We start from the raw sequence: 24,457 nt of genomic DNA, 5'->3' as shown, positions 1-24,457 counted from the left end.
CGCTGGTACGAGCCTCGGCTTGGTCATTTGGCATTTCTGTGTGGAGTTTGCATGTTCTCCCCGCGCTCGCATGGGTTTTCTCTGGGTGCTCTGGTTTCCCCCACAAGTCCAAAGACATGCGGTACAGGTGAATTGGGTAAGCTAAATTGTCCGTAGTATGTGTGAGAATGAGTGTGTATGGTTGTTTCCTAGTGATGGGTTGCGGCTGGAAGGGCATCCGCTGCGTAAAAACATATGCTGAATAAGTTGGCGGTTCATTCTGCTGTGGCGACCTCAGATTAATAAAGGGACTAAGCTGAAAAGAAAATGAATGAATGAATGAATGAATGAATGAATATGCACAAGCAAAAATGCTATGAAAACAATTGTTACATACCTTAATGTTGTTACATACTGTTACTTGATGTTAAATTTTGTCATTATGGTAAAGGAAAGATTTAAGACATTTTCCCTCTACAATGCATTTTCTATTTAGCTTAATCAGTCATAATAAGTCATAATTTATAATATGTATTTAATTAGGACTTAAGTTAAAACTATAACTATTAGTAAATATAGTAAAACTACTCATCACAATTAAACTATTATGTATTATTTAAAAATTAAAAGATAAATAATAAAATTATAATTAGTTTTGACGTAATACAATTCCTTTTACTGTATCACTGTAAGGAGAATCTTAATTAAATACATATTACAAATCATTACTTATAAACTATAAGTTGTATATAGAAAATAAATAAAGTTTTTAAATATTCTTTATAAATATTTATTCTATATAAAAAAAAAATTAAATATAAGAGACATGTTTGTCAGCCCAAAGGTGGCGTGGTAACAGACCCATACAGTTAAGGTTTCTAACAAATATTCACTTGCCAAAAGCATAAGGTCATCATTGCTCATTAATATTCGTGTGCGTCAGTAAAACCCATTTGTTAAATCTTGCTCCGCCACGCAAGGGTTAATTTCTGCTGCTCGTTACATAACACACTCGGAACATTAGTCAGATTTGCGTCGCCCTGGCGATGTCAGTGTCCTCAGCCTCTTCTGTTCGAGCACAAACACACACACACACACACACACTGATGCTGTGCTGAATAATCTGGCAGACAGAGGCTGAAAGTCCTTCACATCGCATCAAAACAGCAGCAGAGCGACGAGGGCGCGCATTGTGTTGTTTTGAGGAGCCGCGGGGCCGCGCATCCTTCACTTTCTCTCATTCACTCACAGGAATCAGCAGCGCATCACGAGGCAAGTGTCTTTACCGTCTGCGTCACACTCTTATTTCCATAATATTGTTTATTAAAGGACATCTTTTCACGCAAATTATTCATATAAACTGTATTATTATACGTATGACTTAAATCCGTATTATATTCAACATGTTTTAACTCAGAAAAACTAAAACGCGACGCTATTGTTCATTGCCGTGTAGCCTTTGATTAATGTTTTATTCATCTTTGTCATTTCAGTTAGTTATTTTATTATTATAATTTATTTATATATATATATATATATTTTTTAGGCGGGGCAGAGGCGTCACTGCACAGTTGTCAACAAGCTGAACGTCTGTCAGTCAGGTAACTGTCAATCATTTTTGTTTTACTCCGTTTTACTCGTCCCTTCGTGGGAAAAGTCTTGTTCTTGAGAGAAAATTCAATGTGCTGTGTGTTCTCAGAATGTTCTAAAACACTGTAAACGTGTACTGTGCATGCAAAGAGTACATTTATGTTTGGTCAAATATAAATTAATATGTATTATCATTATTATTATTATTATTATTATTATTATTATTATTATTCAAATATATGTCCGTGCCTTTAATATATTCTGATTTAAGAACACTTTTAGTGTAATATAGTGAATAAATCACTGTATTATTTCTTGTGTGAGAATAATAACGTAATTTAAATATAATTTTATTAACAAACAAAATCAAAATATATTTTCCCTATATGATGTCATAATTTTCTATACACCTCAAAACCTAATCAAATGTCTACTCATTTTTCCTATAGTATAACATTGTCAGTAATAAATATATATTTTATTAATATTTATTAATATTAAATAATATTTTTATATATTCATTTATTCATATGTATTAATATTTGTATTAATATTTTAGTAATTATTATATATTATTAAGTCAGTATTATTACCCTAGTATTATTAATATTTGGATTTTTTTTTCCAACATATTTCTAAACACAATAGTTTCAATAACTAATGTCTAATAACTGATTTATTTTATCTTTACCATGATGACAGTACATAAAATTTTACTAGATATTTTTCAAGACACTTCTATACAGCTTAAAGTGACATTTAAAGACTTAACTAGGTTAATTAGGTTAACTAGGCAGGTTAGGATAATTGGGTAAATTATTGTATAACGATGGTTTGTTCTGTAGACTATTGAAAAAAAATTGCTTAAAGGGGCTAATAATTTTGAACTTAAAATGGTTTTTAAAAAAATGAAAAAAAAACTGCTTTTATTCTAGCCACAATAAAACATATAAGACTTTCTCCAGAAGAAAAAAATATTATCAGACATACTGTGAAAATTTAATTGCTCTGTTAAACATCATGGAAAGCAAAGAGGGGCTAATAATTCTCACCTCAACTGTACATGTTCTATGGTGTATTACAAAAATCAAATTTCTAGTAATTTTTTTGTTTTTGACTGAAAATTCAGTGTAATATTTGCAGTTATTATATTTAAATGACATGTTCATCGATTAATTCATACTGATATAAGCTAAAATTGTCTTAGAGCAAATTTTACGGTTATACAGTAAAGTAGTTACTACTAGAATCATTTTTAGGAATAAAGTAAATTATTTTAAAAACTCATCATAAAAACAAAATGGGTGACACGGTGGCACAGTAGTAGTGCTGTCGCCTCACAGCAAGAAGGGTCGCTGGTTCAAACCTCGGCTGAGTCATTTGACATTTCTGTGTGGAGTTTGCATGTTCTTCCCCTGTTCCCGTGGGTTTCCTCCAGGTCCTCCGGTTTCCCCCACAAATCCAAAGACATGTGGTATAGGTGAATTGGGTAAGCTAAATTGTCCGTAGTGTATGTGAATGAGTGTGTATGGTTGTTTCCCAGTGATGGGTTGCGGTTGGAAGGGCATCCGCTGTGTACACATATGATGAATAAGTTTGTGGTTCATTCCACTGTGGCGACCCCAGATTAGTAAAGGGACTAAGCTGAAAAGAAAAACGAATGAAATGACAACTATGTGAAAATTTGGAATCAGGGTTCAGAAAAATCTAAGTATTTCAAAGAAATTTCCTTTAAAAGATGATTAAAGTTTTTAGCAATGCATATTACTAATCAAACGTTTAGTTTTGATTCATTTACAGCAGGTAATATACAAAATACCTTTATGGTACTGTTTTGTGGAAATTTAAGTAAAATGTATTGAACATTTGTTTTATTCAAATTATCAAATTACCTTTCAGAATAACTAAAAGTATATTACTAATGAATTATATTGGATCAAATTTTATACATTACATTATAAAATCATTTTTAGAATTTGTCCCAGCCAGGCATGTTATCTGAATCAGCAAACATCAATTAATGCAATATTGCATTGAATCCTCACTGGAAATGTCATCCAAGATAGATATTTCATCTGCTAAAATAACTAGCCATTTAAAAATGTGTGGAATGCTGTGAATTGTACAGTATTTGAGAAAACAGAAGTAGAGAAGAAGAAAAAAAACTGCTGAAGTTGATAGTCATGTACATTAGCTAATGCACAACCTCAGCCTGTATTCAGCTATCTTCTTCTGTAGTCAAACTCAAACGGCAACTTTGAAACAATGAGCAGAAAATGCACTCAAAGTCAGTAGCAAATGCATCTGCACATCACTCTCAATCTCAATAATCTAAATAAATCAATGATTTAGTAGACTATAAAGACAGCGCTAAAGTAACTGATTCAAACTCTCTCTAGATGCTAACATGAAGAGGACAACCTGAATAGTTATACATCTGCATATTAGAACTAAAAATGTAAAATACTCTACAAATAACTGGTTATAGTAGATAGCTATAATGATGACAATAAAAGGTACAGTATAATTTGCTAAAAGAGAAGCATACACTATAAAACGGACTTTTATTACTGTCATGATTTATACATGAACTCATTCATAATGAAATATGTGAAGTATATTACATAAGCTGTTATGATTCAGCGAATACTCTCTGACTTCACTTCTGTTTCTCTCCTTAAAGCCAGTCATGCCATTTCCAGTCAGTACGGATGAGCTGGCTTTAAAGAGATTGCATCGGTAACTTCTAACTCAGTCAGGCTGAAACTAGTCTCAGCTTTTCTATTAGGCTGACAAGACAAAGTAAAAACACTTAAGCTTCTTGTTTTGACGCAAGGTATCAATCTAGGACTGAATGACTGACTAATGTCCCTGGTTTCTTTACAAAACTGGGTTTGTTACTCTCTGTTGCCAGGTCTTAAGTCTTTGTTGCTTGGTACTGTTGTTAAGGGTATGACTTGGACTCCAAGAGAGAATAGTCTCGCTCCCATGAGTGGCAAATGCACAGAAAACTGATTAAGTAGACCAACAAATTAAATTAAGCAAGAAGGTTACTGGTTTGAGTCCCAGCTGGGCCAGTTGGCATTCCTGTGTGGAGTTTGCATGTTCTCCCTGTGTTCGTGTAGGTTTCCTCCAGGTGCTACAATCTCCTTTACAGTCCAAACACATGTGGTATAACCAAAGTGGGTAAACAATTGGTTCTAGTGTGTGAACGCGAGAGTGTATGGGTATTTCCCAGTATTGGGTTGTGGCTAGAAGGGCGTCTGCAGCGTGAAACAAATGCTGGAATAGTTGGCGGTTCATTCCGCCATGGAAACCCCCAATAAATAGGGGACCGAGGCAAAGGAATGAAATTAAATTGAAAATCAACAGTTTATATAAATTTACCAATTTTAGCATTATCAAACATTTCTTAAAAAATAAATAAAAATAAAATTTACACATACATACATACATACATTTACACACATACATATATACAGTTAAAGTCAGAATTATTAACCCCCTGAATTATTAGTCCCAGATAATTTTTTTCCCCAATTTCTGTTTAAAGGAGAAAAGATTTTTTTCATCACATTTGTAAACATAATAGTTTTAATAACTGATTTATTTTATCTTTGCCATGATGACAGTAAATAATATTTGACTAGATATTTTTCAAGACACTTCTATACAGCTTAAAGTGACATTTAAAGGCTTAACTAGGTTAATTAGGTTAACTAGGCAGTTTAGAGTAATTGGGTAAGTTATTGTATAACGATGGTTTGTTCTGTAGACTATCAAAAAATAAATTGATAGAAATAAAACAAATAAGACTTTCTCCAGAAGAAAAAATATTATCAGACATACTGTGAAAATTTCCTTGCTCTGTCAAACATCATTTGGGAAATATTTGTAAAGAAAAAAAATTCAAAGAGGGGCTAATAAATCTGACTTCAACTGTATGTATATATATTCCTTTTTGGGAATGAACCGACAACTTATCCGGCATATGTTTTACACTGCGCATGCCCTTCCAGCTGCAACCCAGTACTGGGAAACACCCATGCACACATTCACACACATAACCAAACACTACGGACAATTTAATTTTGTTCAATTGACCTGTACCGCATGTCGTTGGACTGTGGGGTAAGAGAATGAAAACTGCCAACTGATCCAACTGATCCAGCTGACCCAGCGACCTACTTGCTGTGAGGCAACAGTGCTAACCACTGAGCCACCATGTCACCAAAGACAGGAATCAAGATGTCTTTAATGTCAATCACATACCTCTACTGCAAAAATAGAGTAAAACAGTAAAAATAGCAGCTTCTCTATTAAGATTTTAAAAATGTTTTTAAATTATTCATTTTTATATTGTATACTCCTGTGACAAAGCTGATTTTTCTGCATCTATTTTTTCAGTCTTCAAATTTTGCATTGAATAATTCAAATTTTATTGTATTTAAACCACACTGAACTAAATTGAACTAACTCTGAAAACTGGACTGACAGTTTCACTTCACTAGAACCATGTTGAGCTGCTTTGACTTAATCCACATTGTAAAAGCGCTATAGAAATGAAGATGAATTGAACTAACATTAACTTTAAAATACTGCATGTAAATTATTTTACAATTAATAATAATTAACAAATAAAATCAAGTAGCATGTTTTCTATATGTGAAAGGAATGAAGGACTTTATCAACGATTTTACTTTGGCCTCTTCTGTAATAAAACATGACATCCGGATACAAAAAGCTTTGCCACGAGTGTGAATCTTAACAGGTCAGTTATGTCATCTACACTGAAAGCAACCCAGACCCTTATATAACCAACTTCAAACAGATGCTGTTAAAATAAAAAATACAACAACAACGGGAAATTGACCAATGACGTCATAGTCAGTCAAGCATGATGCGTGATATTAAATTATTCAGCCGTTGGGCTTCAGTCTGTTACTTATGAGCAGATCTGAAATACCCAAAGCAGTTAAATAAACTAAGTGCAACGGTGGGCTTTTAGCATCTCTCAGTCTGAACAGGGATTAAATTGACCATATTACAGCACTTCCTTCACAAAGTGCAAAGCCTTTTACATAACATTCTGCTAACTCACTGACAATCAACTGCATCAGGTTAAATAACAGGACCGGATCAGGTTCATTTGCTGAGTTTCCAAGTATGACTCAAATTAATCAGTATTTTGCAGGTGGATTAAAAAAATAATAGGACAATACAATTTGAAATGATTCACAAAAGACAAATGACCATAGGGAAAATATTTTGGGTTGAAAATATACAAAAAGAAAAAAGATCTAGTATTTTTGAAACTGTTTTAAAAATATATTTTTAATATTTACTATGCTCTATTGAATAAATACTGCATTATTATCCAGATTTTTCTTTTACTATTTGCATAAATGAAGTCATTGTAAATGTCATGGATGCACTGAATAATCCAATACTTTGCAGAAAGGAGACAATGCTCATTTGAAATTTTGAGCCTAATAATATTCTATTTTTTTTTTAAATCTAATAGGTTTTGTGTGATTGATTTGATAGAGAGAAATAACCTACATTTCCACTTTTGTTTTAACATGACTTATTCTTCAAACATTCTTCTTTAATGATTATCAGCTGTATTGTGTGTAAGTGTAAGCCATGTTTGTTTTTAACCACTGAAAATGGGTAAAATTCAACAATTTGGACATGGAGCAACATCAAAATTCCCCTTATCTATTAGCACAAATCATATAAAGCCTTAAAAATATAAGATTCTGAAGAAAAAGCTTGTTAAGAACCAGAATATTTTTGTGATATTCTTATTACTTAAAGGCATGTCAAATTTGAACAAACAATATCTATTTTCTTTAATAGTCTAGAATAAGGCTTTCAGCAGAGTTTTACTGACATTCCTTTAAAAAAAAAGAAAAAAAAAAAAAGAACAATAAACGGCAATACTAGGGCTTTTTCTGAAACATGGGACCCATTTAGAATTTTCTTTTAACGCAAATGTAATTAAGTACATTGTATAAATACCTGAGGATTAATGTTTGTAATATTGGGTTATCAAGGTACATGTGTATTCTGTACAGGTTTCTATTTTTTAATTTACTTAATTTATTTATTTAGTTTTTTTATTTTATTTGTTTTTTCTATCTTGCATGGTTCAGGATTTGCTCTTCAGTGTTTGGACTCTCAGTAGTGATTATGAAAATCGCACTGAACTGAGCTAAACTGAACTGAACACTGTAAAAAATGGCCGTGATTTGAACGGTAAAAAACTGTAAAACGCGACGGTAAAAATCCGTAACCTGATTAACAGTATGTTTCCGTAATATATACACTAATAACTGTAAATTGACTTTCCTATAATTCCCTTTATGGCACATCACTTTTTATGTTTTGGTACATCTAATGCTGATAAACAATGTTTATTTCATGACTTTAGTTTTATGTGTGTTACCATACTGGTGTTTAGTAGCTGTGTGAATGACACTGAGCACCTTCTATATATTCATACACTTTTCTGCTTGTGGGAAAAGTTATTTGTGATGAGCATTGGTTCATTATGTAACTTACTCATCACCACCTGCATATGACTGTGTTAACATGTCTATCTGTGTAACAAAAGACGTGTAGATGTTGGTAGTTCAAAATAAAGACATATAACCTCTATAAATTTAATGAAATACGGTAGTTTACCGTAAAATGAGAAATCTTTTTTTTTTACGGTTTGTACCGTATTTTTAACGGTAAAGTACTGGCAACCACAGCAGCCGTTTTTTACCGTAAATTTTACGGATTTATTTATTACAGTGAACTTAAACACTGAAAACTGAACTGACATGGATTCAATTTACTATGATCTTCTATGTGAAGCTGCTTTGACACAATGTACATTGTAAAAGCGCTGTACAAATAAAAGGTGAATTGAATTTGCTGATTTATTAAATTTTTTTAATTTATTTGTATTATTTTCCCTTTTAGATAAATGTAATTTCATCTTGTTTAGAGGGTAGGGGTGGGAATAATATTTGTTTAATTTTGTCTGTAAATTAATTACTTTGTTATTTCTGTAAAAGTTTAATAAATAGTTTTTTTTTTTTAAATATCAAAAGCAACAAAAATTCTAAATAAAAAACGTGTTTTGTGAAATGTGTAAAATATTACTTTGACTTTTTCTGTATTTTTGCAACCTTACATATATTTATCTCAAGAGGCATTAAGATTAATATACTGTTGGTTTTTAACAAACATTTTCTTTGGTATGTTTAGGTTTTAAAGCAATATATGTTTTATAGGTTTAGAGACAATTGTTTCTCCAAATGGCTCAGTAAGTAAATTGTCAAACTACACTGTAAAAACATTTACAGTTTTCCATATTTTGTGATTCATGTTATTATTGTATTTTCCCAACTGTTTATTTATGCTTTTGAATTGCATTATGAGACCGTGACCTTTCTTCCAACAACTTTTAACATGTAAAAAGTGTAAAAAAGTTCTAAAAAGTGACTTTAATTAACATTTTTAATAATTTAAAGTGATATATTGTCTGGGTTGGTGTTGTATATTATGGTACAAAAAGCATGTAATAAACTGTCAGTAAATTTTGTTTTATTTTACAGACTTAATTCTCAATGTATTATTTCTTATACCTAATATTATTTCAAACTACTAAAATGTCAATAGTCACTTTGTTAAGCTGTACAGTTGAATTTTCAACATCAACAACAGAGCAGAGATCAACGTCCCATAGTGCAATTCACAACCGTAAATAAAACACTTGTAAATCACAAAGTTGAATTGTTAATTGAACTGTTAATTAACAGATATTTTTTACAGTGTAGTTTGACAATTTACTCACTGGGCTATTTGGAGATCCTATTGTCTGTAAACCTATATAACATATATTGCTTTAAAAAATAAACATACCAAAGAATATCTATATATCTGAAAATATATTCATCTTAAAGCTTCTTGAGATATCTAAGGTTGCAAAAAAACAGAGCAAGTAATTTTACACATTTCCATGCTTATTTCTAAAGTCAAAAGATTTTATTAATAGACCTCCCAGTCAGTAGGTAAAAATAACAATGATGACATCTTTCTGAAGTCATTTTTACCCCGCTCTAAATTGCCTCCAAGTCTCCTGAGAAAATTGCCATTTTAACCGTCTTCAAAATAGCAGATTAATTCAGTAAATATGCATCTATGACATTTAATATGTTGCCGTTATTCCAAATTATGCCATCCTTATAAATGAAATATTAACAAAATCAGAGAAATGTAATTGATTTGACGTCATCTTCATCCTGTTGTGCTCTTTTTACAGAGCCCAGCATTAATTAGGTTAACAGCCTGGCACCTTGCGTCATGTCCTAATTCACTTTGCACACAATCATGCTCAAGCAACCTTTATTTCTGTTTTACAGGTTTATTGAATTACCTCCTATTTAAGAAGAATGGGGCCTTTACAGACATATGAGGTGCTTGTTTATCTTGATGCTAAAGCATGCAAGATATACTGGACTGAAAAAAACCAAAAACAGACACTGACTTAAGCTCAGTATCAGTTTTATACGAGATTAACTCACCTCAGATGCTGACAGTAGCAGACTGCTTGTCTGTAGATAGTCACTGATTTCTGATTTTCCATTTTTACAGGTGAAAGAGAAGAGAAACATGCGCAGCCGGATCCCAAGATTTGTCCTCCACCCTCTGCGTATTAAAGAAAAGGAGTCATCAGTGTCCAACATACCACTTTCAGAGGAAGAGAGCAAGGATTTCGACATCAGCTCCCAGCACTCAAAAAGAACCATCAGTCCGAACAGCCTGTCCTCAGGTAGAACACATCACAATCATCCTGATTTTTATTAGCCACTCTGACAACATTATTAGAATTTTAATTCTTTTTCAAATATTTCTCAAATTACGTTTAAGAGAGCAAAGGAAAATGTAACAGTATTTCCTAATATATTTTGTCTTCTGAAGAAAGTCTTCTTTCTTTTAGTTTGCATGGAATAAAAATATATTTGTATTTTTTAAGGTTAATATTATTCAACACAGGCTCATTGGGAAAATGTGCACAGGGATACATTTTTGAGAACTGAGAAATGTGTGCTTGCGGGTACATATGGCTGTATTTTGTGTGTAAAACGAACGCTACCGCTTACCTCCATATGGATGGCTTTTTCGGTGTGACTGGTTTGCTTGGTAGCACACCACGAATGCCGCCAGACTTGGGAGGCGGAGTGGAGCAGACCAGAGTTCAAGTTTGGCGAACGACAGTTCCAGAAACCAGGTAAAAAGAAATCCAAAAAAAAAAAGCAAGTGTGATACCGTGGTAAAATCATGCTGCCGCAATGGCTTTCTCTACTAGTTTGCTTTTGAACACACACTATTGGTTGGGTTTTGGGAAGGGTGTGGGTGGGTCAGTCAAAAGTCAAGCTAATATAGTATACATGACAACAAACCGACCCACCGCTCTCACAGACATGGACAAGGAGGTGGCAACAGCCTCTGGTGGATTTATGAGAAATGGCACATCGGAGAAAACCTCAAAAATTATGATTGTCAAAAGCGTACTCTCTGCCCTCTAGTTGGTTTTTGAACACAAAAACTGCAAGAAGACGTAGTCCAAGGTATATTTCTCGGTTCTCAAAAATGTATCCTTGGCTACAGTATCCCAATGAGCCTGGGTTGATATTATTAGCCCCCTTCAATTTTTTTTCTATTGGCTAAAGAACAACAAACTACTGTTGTCCAACAACTTGCATAATTAAGCTAACTTGTCTAGATTAACTAATGTTGCATATGTTTTACGCAGTGGATGCCCTTCCAGCCGCAACCCATCACTGGGAAACACCCACACACTCGCATTTACACACATACACTTCGGACAATTTAGCTTTCCCAATTCACCTATAGCGCATGTCTTTGGACTGTGGGGGAAGCCAGAGCACCCGGAGGAAAACCACGGCAACACAGGCAAACTTCACATAGAAATGCCAACTGACCCAGACGAGGCCCAAACCAGTGACCTTCTTGCTGTGAGCGTCAGCGGTACCCACTGCACCATCGCACCGCCCACTTTAAGTTGAATATGAGTATTTTGTTAAATAACTATTAATATATTATGCACTGTCATCATGGCAAAGACAATATAAATGCGTTATTTATTAATTAAACTAATTCCTACTAAATTTTTATGTTCAAAAATGTGTTGGAAAAAAAAGCTTCTCTTCATTAAACATTGTGTATGAAAAATAATAAATATTTCACAGGATGGCCTATTTTGCTTGAAAACAATTTTCAACTGTATGTTGCCCTCCACGCAGTGGGTAGCACAATTGCCCCACAGCAAGGTGGTTCAAGCCTCGGCTGGGTCAGTTAGTATTTCTGTGTGGAGTTTCCATGTTCTCCCAGTGTTCTCCCAGCATCTCCTCCGGGTGCTCTGATTTCCCCCACAGATCCAAAAACATGTGGTATAGGTGAATTGGGTAAGCTAAATTGTGTTTAGTATATGTGTGTGAATGAGAGTGTATGGATGTTTCCCAGTGATGCGTTGCAGCTGGAATAAATGCTACATAAAACATGTGCTAGATAAGTTGGCGGTTCATTCTGGTGTGGTGACCCCAGATTAATAAAGGAACTAAGCCGAAAAGAAAATGAATGAAGTAATGTTGCCCACCACTAATATTGATGCCCAATGTAAATATGAGGGAACAAGTCATCAGCAAAAAAACAAAGTAAAAACATTTAATTGTTTTGCTTAAAATATATATTTTTTTAAATAATATAAAACAACAACATCTCACTGACACATTTTATAAAAAAAATAATAATAATATATACTGTATGTAGGTTTACATTTAAGTACACCTGGTTAACTATAGGAAAAATAAATAGTTCAGTCATCACAGGGGTTTGTATGTGAGGTAAAAGCAAGTCATTCATAATGTACAAGACCAAAAACAGTAGCTTTAGTTAAAGTTTGATGGACTTCACAAAATAGGAAATGGCAGTAAGAAAACGGAAAAAACTGAAATGCCTATTTCCACCATCAGGGCAATAATGAAGAAAAATTCCAGTCAACTGGAAGTGTTATGAATTAGCCTGGAAGAGGACATGTGTGTCTCTTGTCCCAACAGAGAATCTCCAACGGAGAAACACACAGCTGAACACACATCTCCAAAAACCACAGCTGAAGAATTGCAAAAGTTTGTCTAGTCTTTAGCTCAGTTGGCCAAAACTACAACCCAGCATCACTTACAATGTGTTTGAAAGGGTTTCAATAAAGCCTCTTAGTTCTCATCCAAAAACAAATTCAAGCATCCTCCATTTTTTACTCATATTTTAAGCAAAAGATTAAACAATAAATACAAAATACCAAAGCTGCCAATATTAGTGTATCATCAGTGTAATATTACATTACATTACAAACCAGCCCTGAAATGTCAATATTTGCTCTCTAACATTTTTTCTCATTGATGGCCTGGTACACCTGACCTCTCTGATAAGGAAAATCAGTATAGTAAGACCTTTAAACGGCATTGAATCATTATGGAGGAGTATTTACACATTTTCCTCTACCTTCTCAGATGATACTGGATGCCCAAGCAGTCAATGTGCATCTCCAAGCAAGACTCCCTCCGGCTCTGACAACAGTTCAATGGCTTCTCCTGGTCTGGGAGAGCGAAAGGTGAAGGTGAAGAGAGTGAGGATGAATGTAGAGGCCGAGTGGAGCGCACCGACACAGAAACACAAGAGAGAAAAGCAGCAGCGCACATCCATCATGCATAAAGGTAACATTTAGCGATATTAGCTACATTTCAGATTCTGAAAGTTTGTTGTTAAAATAATATAAAGGTAATTAAGTGATGCAAAGATTAAGTATGAGCTTAATATATAACAATTTAATGTATTGTGACCTGCTCACTTTTCAAAATCGATCACTGTGAGAAAAAAAATGGTCATGTTTAAATTTTGGAAGGTAAATAAATTAAAATAAACATTTAAATTGTACTATATTTTGTACAGATTTCATTTTATTTAGGCAAGAATTTAATTAATTCACAAGTAAAAAAGAACATTGGATTTTATTCAACATGCAATACACAAATCAGTGCATTTACAATTATAACATTAATAATTGGTGTTTTAATTTCATTAAATTTCATAAAATTTTAATTTTCATTCATTTTATATTGTTTTTTTCCCCCTAAAATGATCAGTAACAGTTTAGAATCATGCAAATAATATTAAACAGGATTTCTGCAGGTTTCATCAAGTCAAATTTAAGACTTTTAAAGGCCATTATAATTGAGATTTTAGACTTCTATAGGGCTAAACACTAAGAATTTTTGGTAATGGCCAATGGAATAGGAAAAAAAAATTAGCTATTTCTTAACGACATATTTTAATGCGTCAAAGCAAGAAAACTAGTTGGATAGACTTTTTTTTTCAACATGTTTCTTTTTTAAATTACAAATTTAACATTGTTAAAATTATATTTATTATAAAGAAAACTACATGAAAAATAAAATAAAATATTTGTTTGTTTTTGGTCCAAATGAATGGAGTATAACTCCTATTCAACCCAATGCGTTTCTGTTATAAAACCTTAAGTTTCATGCCTATTTATAAATATTATGTCCACTTACTTTTGTAAATAGTTTTTGTGTAAATAGGAGATTATGTAAAAGGATATATTGCTGTTAGTATCATGAGGAATTGTGTAATTGTTTTTAGTTTTCTTTTCCTGATTAGAGATATTTAAAATTGATGTAAAATGTCTGATAGCTGTTGTGAAATAAACATCTCTTAGCTATAAAAAAAAAAAGTTAAATATATATTTAGGTAGATTGTTGGTGATTGGATGCGTATCTACCCAATTGATAACATTACTTCAACAACTTTTAAAATGAAGGCCTGTTTAAATTCTTTAAGACATACAACACAATATTTCAGTGAATTTAAGACTTTTTAAGTCCTAAAATTATTATTTTTTTATTTAAGACATTTTAAGACCCCTCGGACACCCTGATTAAAATAATAATTTATTGCCATTTTATTTGATTTATTTTTCTATTTTTGAGCAAAAATGAAAACGACGACACAGATTTTACCATGATTGACAAGAAAATGAAAAATATTTTGTCAGGCATTTTTAGATGCCAATAATAAATTAAATACCAAAAATATATATTAAAAAGCTGTAGTAATTAAAATGATTGTTAAAACCACTGGATATTAAATATTATGTTTGGTTAGTTGCATAAACAACCACTAGCACACTTGCAAGGACAGTTTGTGCACATTATCTTATCAATTTGCATGCAAGTGTGCACATTCACTGGGGCTTAAGTAAACAAACAAGTCAACACATCCAACTTTCTATCTCAAATAATAAACAATATATTTAAAGCAATGATCCCACCTGCCTGTTAAACTCTGCTTCACCATTCTGCTTCAGATGTTTTCTCTCTGGAGACTCTCCTTGAAAATAAACCAAATATCAGAATCAAAACAATCCAGGAAGTAGCAGCTGCCATGTGTTTGATTACTCTCTCTCAAGGAGGACACCGATTGGTTGGTTTGTAGATGACCAATCAGTGCAATTAAAAATAGTTGGCTCCTCCCACCTCATGTGAGAATTTCACAGCATTTGAGCTTGATTTGTACTGAGCAACTGCACAATTTTGGAATTGTTAAAGAGTTAGTCACATTTGTTTGGTTAGGTAGAGAGTTAGTTAGTCTTCACATTGGAAAAGTACACATTATCATGGTTTTATCAAAAGGAAAGCGATGCTTCTCAGGTGTGTATGTTTGTGTAAAATCAGGTTTTAATTATATTTCCCCACTTATCTTTGTCTTTTAGTTATGTTTGTTTAGAATTAAATAATTAATGTATTTATTTATGCGCTTAAATGATTGCAAGCATATCTAATATAGTTTTGTGTGTTATGTAATTTGCATTTCCACTTATCTTAGTGGTAATTCCAGAAAGAATGTAATCAGTATTAGTCAATACTGGTAAAACCTTCTAATAAAAATGTAATTTTTCAAGACAGAATATGATCGTTAATGTATTTAATGGCATCTTCCAGCAAGCTTAGTGTTAAAGCTATCTGGAAAAGTAAAAGGAAAGCTGATATGCAAAATAAGGGGTTTCTCTGTCAATCTTCTGAAAGATTCACAATTAGCTCTTCCTTTATGGTAGCAGCACAATGCTCATCACAGTCTTCTGTAACTCCGTATCCTCTGACAAACCTCTTTGATCTGGCTTCTGGAGATATGCTAATTGGAAAAGTTCTTGAGTTGTGAAGTTTGAAGTCTTTACTTTCAGTCTTTTTGGATACTCTTCAGTGGACAGGTTTTGCTGACGCTGAGGTCTTTTTAGTGGAAACTTTAGACTTTTGATCCTCATTTCTATGCCCTGTAGGCAGTGAGACAGATTTCAGCTCATCAAGCAGCGCCGGAAGCTACAAGACCCGAGAAACTCAGCTCAGCAACTCTGCGGGGAAGAACTTATCTTCTCGAAGGTATGGTTCATGCTGTATTTTGTGTGTTTCAGTAGCCTCATCCAAAATATTCAGTAAAATAGATTAATACTGCCGCTACATGCTTTTTAAAATCATTGTATCCTCATGATTAAATGTGAATGGAGGAAGAAGTCAAAATGATATTTACTATAGAGAAATTCTGAGTTGATTTTAATATCCAAGTTTTTATTTGATGTGTTATAAACTTTCAAATCTTTTATAAAAATATAAGCTGACTATCTTGGGCAGTGAATGTTTTTTGGTTGTTAACCAATGTGTTAATTCTTCATAGATATCAAATCACTTTTAATTTTGTTCTAAGATTTTAACAATCCAGTGTCAAGTGCCAGTTTTTTTTTTTTTTTCCAGTTAAGAAACGTATATATTCAACAATAACTGATATGCCTGTAAAGACAAGGGTTGCACGATACTGTCATTCGGTACCAATCGATACTGAAATTTTAAAACCATCCATTTCCTGTAAACATTTGAGCGCTATTGAGCACGTTCTTAAACACAGCTGATTTACCATTGTGTTCACGTGCTCAACAAAAATGACTGTGATTGGCCTTGATGGTCATCAGTTCACTGAGCTCACCGCTGTTTACTAAGTGCAACCACAGATACAGGGACACTGGAGCGTTTTAAAGCTGCGATTCATCAGCGGATGGCTCGTATGTCGGCTTATAGACCTGTCCCATGGGTAAAGAGATCTTTAGCTCCATGATGTAATTGCTCTATGCCCTATATTAATTGAGTAGTTGTATTTTTCCAGTTGTCATTTGCAGTTCTTCATGGGATTTGTAGTTTTTTTTTTTGCTCTGTTAAAGTCATTACCTCCAGTTAACCTTAGTCTTTTTGTCGGATTACCACATAAATGTTTGCTTCAAAGCAGCCTCGTAGCTGGCTAGTTTAATTAATAGGTTTTATTTCATAGAAGACTTTTTTTAACCCCTATGGGAAAAAATGACTACCTCCAGAGCCGGTACTTTTGGAAACAAGACATGAGCACTAATGCACTCTGTTCTAAACATAGCCTATATGAGTCTTTCCTCTTCTGACACTGTCCTATTTGCCTTCTCTTATCTCCCTCAGCCGAGGGCCCCACATCAGGAGCCTGCCCGTGTTCAAGCCCGCAGGAAGCCCCTCCGCTCCTCGTGATGCAGAGCTTTACGCCCCAATCAGGACGCCCCCAAAAACACCCTCCTTTACCAGCAGCTGCAGCAACTCCAGCTCTAGCAGAAGGTACAAACCAGGGCCAGAAAAGAGCAAAACAGTCAGACAAAAGCCAAATACACTTACTGGAAATTGAGAACATAGCAGCCTTCAATTTATTTCCATGTAGGGCACCATACAGAGTGTTATCATGTCCTCAGCCTCTTAACTGAATAAAGGATTAGATTGGTCACAGTTCGACTCTGTGAGGGTTTGAGGGGATTTTGACAAAAAAAAATGTCTGCTCTCATTTTGCCCACGCAGACTGCGGATTTGTTGGCTGGCTGATAGGAGGAAAGTGTTTCTTCAGTACTGTGTTTTTGTAGAGAGGGTGAGGGGGCATTAATATTTCATGTACGTTCACACACTCAGAATGTTTGAAGATTTTTGTTTTGTTTTTTAGGGTGTGTCGTTTTGCTTAAGTTGTGATGCTTCTCTGGGTTTTATTTTTGCTTTTATGAGATTGAGAGCATAAGGAATCTATTGGGTGTTGTTGTTGACTGTTGAAATTAGTGATTTTGTTATTGTTAGTGATTAGTTATATTGGTATGTGCAGCTTCCATTTATTTAGTCTATTTATAGTAAACAAAATAAATTATAATTTAACTTTTTTTTTTTTTTATATTTAGTTTTTTTTTATCTATTCCACACCTTTTTTTTCTCTCTCTCTTAATTGAAGCACAGATTGTGTGTGCTCTGTAATGCCTGCCTTGGCTTCTCCAGGGTATTTGTTTGTTCTTTATTGTTCAGTTACTGGCCCAGATGCAAATTTGACTTCAAAGCAGAATAGCTGGTTGCTAGGATATTGTGCCTCTAGTCTTGTTGTGTGCTAACAGGGCTGTTGCTTTGATTCTTTCTTTCTTTTCATACATTTTGTTTTTGCTTACTTTTGCATACTTTTTTCTGTGTTTTTATACTTTAAAATTGTGAATTTAAAGGGCCAATTTTTTCAAAAAAATGCTTCTTGATGGGCATGGAGCGCTGTGGGAGGAGTGAGCGTGGCCGGCAGGGCAGGGGAAAAAAAGGGGGAGAGCGAACAACTGTTGTCAGTTGGCTCACGAAATGAGACCCAAACTGCGAGACCCATGATTTTATAGTTTACAAAGTTAAAATGCAAAACAAAAATAAACGGTAAGTCATTTAATACCCTACTACATATGCTATTCGTAATTTCATGTATACACTACCACAATTTCTTATATCATTATAAAGATAATATTGTTCATATAAACGCTATAAATGAGGAGGATCCCTGATCTCCTCAATCCCTGAGTCTGAATGCAGACACAGTGGAGCAGTGCAGCAGGTCTCTTGCCCTATTTCAACCATTAGCCCTGCCAGTAATCTGGAGGATTTTAAGGCAAACACAGCAGCACGGATATAGGCGATTGTGTCTGAATAGTAGCGAACTCAACTGATAAGACAGTCCGCCATTCTCTCCCGACAAAAATGCTTTCTGCAAACCAACAGCTTTGCTGTATCGGCCCTGACAGCATTACGGTGAAAACTGGTGCTACATCACTGATTTTGATCCGGGTTTAAAATAATTTTTGGGGTGGGAAGATATAATAAGCGGACAAAAGGGTCACACTTTATGTGACATTACATCTACATGCTTCTCCTTAGATTATAAGTAGACTATTAGGTTGAGGTTAGGGTTAGTGTAAGTTGACATGTAATTGCACAATTACTTCTAGCCAGTTAACTGTCTGTTGAAGGAGCATATCAACAGATATTAAGCAGACAGTCTACTAATACTCAACTGGACCATCAAAATAGTGTTACCAACAAAAGCTCAAAATTATTTAGTTTTCCCCACAAATAAAGCTGACAAGTGCTAACGTTGTCTTAATTGATGCTCAACACATACAAATCTGCTAAAAAAAACTTATAATAGCTTTCATGTTTTCATACTTTTTATTTTGAAAGTTACATTTTTCATACTTTTTTTTTTGTCCTTTCTCTCCTCTTATCTTTCCTTTCATATATTTAGTTTTTTCTTTTTGAATTAATTTTTTTTGTATAATTTAACATTTTGTTTTTATACTTTTTTAAAATTGTGAATTTAATACCTCAATATTTCCATACATTTATTTAGCAATTTCTATTTTTGATCTTTTTTTTTTTTTTCATCCTTTTCGTTTTTTTTTTTTTAATACATTTTTTAAAAAGAGAGATTAGCCTGCCTTTTTTTTTTTTTTTTTTTAGGAGGACCACTCCTGTTCGCTATCATTCCTGCGGAGACAATCATGGCATCAAGCCTCCCAATCCAGAGCAGTACCTTACTCCGCTACAGCAGAAAGAAGTGGCCATTCGACACCTCAAGACCAAGCTTGGAGACTCTGAAAACACAGTTTGTGATCGGTGAGTAAAAATATTTGAGGTCAAATTGATCAACTAAGGCCCTGTCCACTAAACATGGGTATTTTCAAAATGTATCTTCATCCACACAAAAACACAGTATAAGGTGACTGAAACCGAAAATTCACAAAGGGTGAAGATTTGAAAAAAACTCTGGTTGCTCTGTGGAGTTTTTGCCTCTTAATGTCAGTGTGTGCAGCGTATTTTCTCCTTTCTGATTGGCCAACATGGCTTTTTTTTCTTCTATTGAACTAAGTAACAGATGTGATTTGAGGTTAACCAAAGTCCCTTTAAGACAAGTCACTTCCCTCATTTCCAGAAACTCGGGTCTGGTCCGAGCCCCTCCCCCAGAGAATCTTCAGTCTGTATTGATCGCTGATTGGCTCCTGTGCTAGCAGGCAGGGCTTCATTCGCCATATGACTTACTCTTTTCCCCCATTCAAAACCATACGAGTGACACGTCTTTTTTACTATAGTCTTTGGGTGAACTCTGCATGTTTGCTGCAAATGATTGTCATTTACACCGTATGACGGTAATTTGCTTCTGTTTGTGAGTTTGCATTGACTTTGTATGTAACTTGCTTGTGCAATTCTTAATTCCATGTTTGGTGTGAACACAGCATAAGGTTTCATCACTACCTAATGATTCGGCAAGTTCTTGACATTACATCAGTGTATTTTTGCATTTACAGTGGTCCCTCGTTATTCACAGGAGTTACTTTTCTAAAAATAACCTGCGATTGGGCAAAATCCAAAAAGTAGTCAGCTTTATTTTTCACAATTTATTATTGATGTTTTAGGCTGTAAAACCCCTCACTACACACTTTATACACTTTTCTCAGGCAGGGATTAACATTTTCACACTTTTCTCTCATTTAAACACCCTCAAAGTTAATACGTTTGTAGAAAAATAAGTCCAGTATTATCGAATGAAACCAAAGAGCAAAACCAGGTGCAAACATTCATCGCTGTCAGCAAAAGATTCATAAAGCTTTTTAGCCTTTGTGCCGATCATTTTGGCATCCATCGTAAATGTTCTTTTTCCTGCAGTCACTGATCCACAAAACTAAAGCACACTTAGTCTTTAAGGGGGTCGCATACCTGATGCGCCGCGCACATGATAGTTGGAAGTAACACACACCAGACGCACACCATCACATGTTATTTAAAGTGAAATACCTCTGTGGCACGGCAAAAATATGAACAGTGTTCTGAGTCTTAGCTGGACACCGCAGACAGTCGCCGACTTGCAGCGTTGGCGTGTGTACCTTGATATAAACCTTTACAATTTTAAAATGCATGGCACATCCAGTGTGCGACCTCCTTTACGAAAATCGCTGCGGACCGTTACAACCCTTTTTGCATCCTTGTTGGAACTCAAACTTCTAGCGATCGAACATTTATGTTAATTTGGCAAACTGGCCACATTCTGTGCTGTACAGGAGACATGGAGGAGATTGACTGACAATGGTCTACAGCCAATCAGGATGCAGAACACTGAGCTGTTTTACAAAAAAAATCATGTCAAATGCATTAAAGAAAAATATCCGCGAAACTAAGAGCCCGCGAAAGGTGGAGCGCGTTATAACGAGGGACCATTGTACATGTGAACTTTTTTTTTTTTTTTTTTTTTTTTTTTTTTTTTTTATATATATATATATATATAAAAAATATCCATGTATGTGTGGACTTGACCTAAATATGAACCATTCTAAATTCCCTCATCAATTGTTTTAAATCGATGGGTTACAGGGAGTCTGAGATTGAGGAACTGAAATCTCAACTGGGACGTATGAGAGAGGACTGGATTGAGGAGGAATGTCACCGCGTTGAAGCTCAGCTGGCTCTTAAAGAAGCCCGCAAAGAGATCAAACAACTGCGCCAAGTGGTGGAAACCATGAAGAACAGCCTGATGGAGAAGGACAAAGGCATACAGAAGTACTTTATTGATATAAACATCCAAAACCGGAAGCTGGAGTCCTTGCTCCACAGCATGGAGTTGGCGCAAAATGGATGCAACTTGCAAGATGAGCCGACGCTGGATTTTATCTGCGAGTCTCCAGAAAGTTCTACCGAGGGGAAAATGGAGATGGAGCTGGAGCTACATTGTGAGGAGCAAGCAGTGGAAGAAATGGCGGATAGTGAGCTGCTGATCAACGATGAGATGGTCAACAGAGTGGAGATTCTCATGTCAACCGCAGTGGATTCCAGCCAAGACGGAAGCACCAAGATCATCCCCCAACCAGGACTGTCCTGCTTGGAGCCGAGTGTTTCAGAAAAGAGCACCAAGGAGCATGTCTCAAGCATCCCAATTGGTGCGGAAGAAAAAGGTATTCAGACTGATGATGTGATCTACAGCACTGATCTCCAAACGCTGCTTTACCAACTGCTAAAGCTTCAGGGTGGTGGATTTCCAGGCCTTCTCGTTCCTTCTCCCAACCAATCCCAGGATATCTCTTCAGCACAGGCTCCCAAAAAGTCACAAAAGGAAGAGTTACCTGAAGCAAATGACCAAGATGTTGCCATCAACACTGCCCAAATCGTTCCCAGTGATTCTGGTTTGTATTTTTCCGAGCCTGAAGTGGGTCCAGAGTGTTTGGAGGAGCTGAATTCGAAGAACAAGTCAGTGGTTGGGAAGAACCACTGGAGCAACAACTTCTTTGTGGATTTGGTTGCTGTTGCTGCACCCGTCCTGCCAACCGTGGCTTGGCTTTATTCGCAGCATGGCTTGGTGGGAGGGGCTCCAGTCTACAACATAGCCTCTTTGATTCGAGGCTGTTGCGTTATGGGATTGCACTCGCTCCGCCATGTGTCTCACGGGCCGGACACTTAGCGGCCCTCACCTACTTCTACAACAAGAGCACTTAAATCTTCATCTTCAAGTAGACATTGTGTTTGTACACTCGTGATTTAATAAGCATAGTTTCTGTTTAGTTGCGTCATCCCTATTTGCACTGTGTATTTTTGCCACAAAGAATGAATTCAAGCGGATATCAAGGGACTTGTTTTGTCTTTTATTTCTGTTATTTATTGACCTTTTCATTTGTTTGTATTTATAAATATTTTTGCATAATCTGATCATCTTGGTAGGTGGTTATGTTGCTCGAGTCTTGTTATTTGCTGACTGCTATTCCCTGCTTTTTATAAAAGAGTCAATGGGGGTTGACTGTCAGTTAGTTGCGACTTATACTTTTTTGTTGTTGTTGTATAGTTAAAGCATCACTAGTGTTCCAAAAGAACTGAAACCTTCTGCCAAAGCTTCATTGTGTTCAGCGTTTTGTGTTAAGTGAAACTGTGTTTCTCTCCTTTGGAGTTTAAAGCTTTTATGTGTTTCCTGAAAAGCAACACTTGCCACAGTAAAGCGAACACTTGTTATGTGCCTGAGCTATGTGCAATATTTTTGTTAATATGAGATGTATATCATTATATTTATTATTAAAGCATGGAAAACCCCTTCAAGAGTGGACTTGTTTTGTGTGGAGATGCTTGTCTTATGGCCCGTTTCCACTAAGTTGTTCGGTTTGCTATGTTTTTATGGTGGTTTCCACTGTCAAAAGGTACCTAACAGCGAACCGTTCCATAACACTTTTTGGGTAGCCTTTGCAAAGGGTTCCTAGCACAAAAAGGGGTACCAAAAGGTGGAGCTAGATGTGCCACTGAAAGCTATTGGGTTACAGAGATGCGTCACTTGTGCAACAAGCCAAAATGAAAACAAAGGTAACGCCATGTTTTAAATACACAGCCGAGACATTACACTGTAATAAAATATACATGTAATAACAAGCCATGGTCGACCCATGTTCAAACAAACCTTGCCATCGTCTTGATAAACAGCCACAAAGCCAAGAAGAAGCCCTGTGTCCCCTAGTTTTTTTTTTTTACACTGCTGTCTAAAGCGTGAGCCGTTTCGCCGCACGTTTATATTTGAAATGACAAACTTCTTGATCTGATGTTAACGTACGTGTGATTATTGAAGTGCTTCTGACATCCAATCCTGTCAGAAACGAACAAACGCGAGAGTGACGCGCGAAAAAACAAAGGAACAAACGATTCTTTCAACAAACTAAAACATGAACAAAATGCCATATTTAACTCTTATCACCATAAATATCCTTATAAACTAAATCTTAGTATAACTATGTATAACTCTGTATAACTGCATGGAATGTTTCATTAAAGAAAAAAGGTTTTATGTTGCCATAGTTTACCTGGCAAAGTGAATTAAAGTAGTGAACTTTAAACTCCAGGATTAGTTTTAATCCTAGATTAATTCAATTTTAATTCTTTGCTGTTCACAGGATGATGTTTCTTTGCACAGTAATACTTTTTCCAAACCATACTCTTGCAGTTTGTACAGTTATATTTCACACTTTTATTTTCACCATTTGGGGTGAATCTTTTTTTTATTATTAATTATTATAAATTTACCAATTAAAATACAGTAAAATGGGTCACAATTTATTAATTTAAAAAATATATATTTTGCATTGGATATTCTGACAGGGTTATTATAATTAATTCAAATAATTTAAAACAAACTAAATGTAAAAAGTAATAATAAAAACTATGTATAGCTGCATCTAAAAAAAGGCTAGATTTTAAAGTTACTCAATTATATATATATATATATATATATATATATATATATATATATATATATATATATATATATATATACACACACACACACACACACATATATATTATTATTTTTATTTTTATTTTTTAACTGTTTCCAGATTATGAAGATTATGATGGACATTTTTCTATGTCCAGGTGTC

General features: G+C 34.7%; 1 protein-coding gene across 2 annotated transcripts; it reads left to right on the top strand.

Annotated features, from left to right (window-relative positions):
* Positions 1-1,007: 1,007 nt before the first annotated feature.
* Positions 1,008-23,123, top strand: sybu (syntabulin (syntaxin-interacting)). Of its 2 annotated transcripts, none has more exons than XM_056474625.1 (8): positions 1,008-1,251; positions 1,526-1,580; positions 10,222-10,399; positions 13,158-13,361; positions 16,001-16,100; positions 17,196-17,345; positions 19,524-19,679; positions 21,429-23,123. In XM_056474625.1, the coding sequence occupies exons 3-8, from the start codon at positions 10,240-10,242 to the stop codon at positions 22,507-22,509; spliced, it is 1,851 nt and encodes a 616-aa protein (XP_056330600.1). In that variant the 5' UTR covers positions 1,008-1,251; positions 1,526-1,580; positions 10,222-10,239; the 3' UTR covers positions 22,510-23,123. The 2 variants fall into 2 exon arrangements, with proteins under 2 accessions (XP_056330600.1, XP_056330599.1); XM_056474624.1 differs by lacking the exon at positions 1,008-1,251 and adding an exon at positions 9,990-10,043 and having other exon boundaries at positions 1,524-1,580.
* Positions 23,124-24,457: the final 1,334 nt, after the last annotated feature.

The sequence above is a fragment of the Danio aesculapii genome, chromosome 16, assembly GCF_903798145.1.
Source record: "Danio aesculapii chromosome 16, fDanAes4.1, whole genome shotgun sequence".
In the NCBI taxonomy this organism is placed as follows: domain Eukaryota; kingdom Metazoa; phylum Chordata; class Actinopteri; order Cypriniformes; family Danionidae; genus Danio; species Danio aesculapii.
This window is presented reverse-complemented; position numbering and strand designations above follow the sequence as displayed.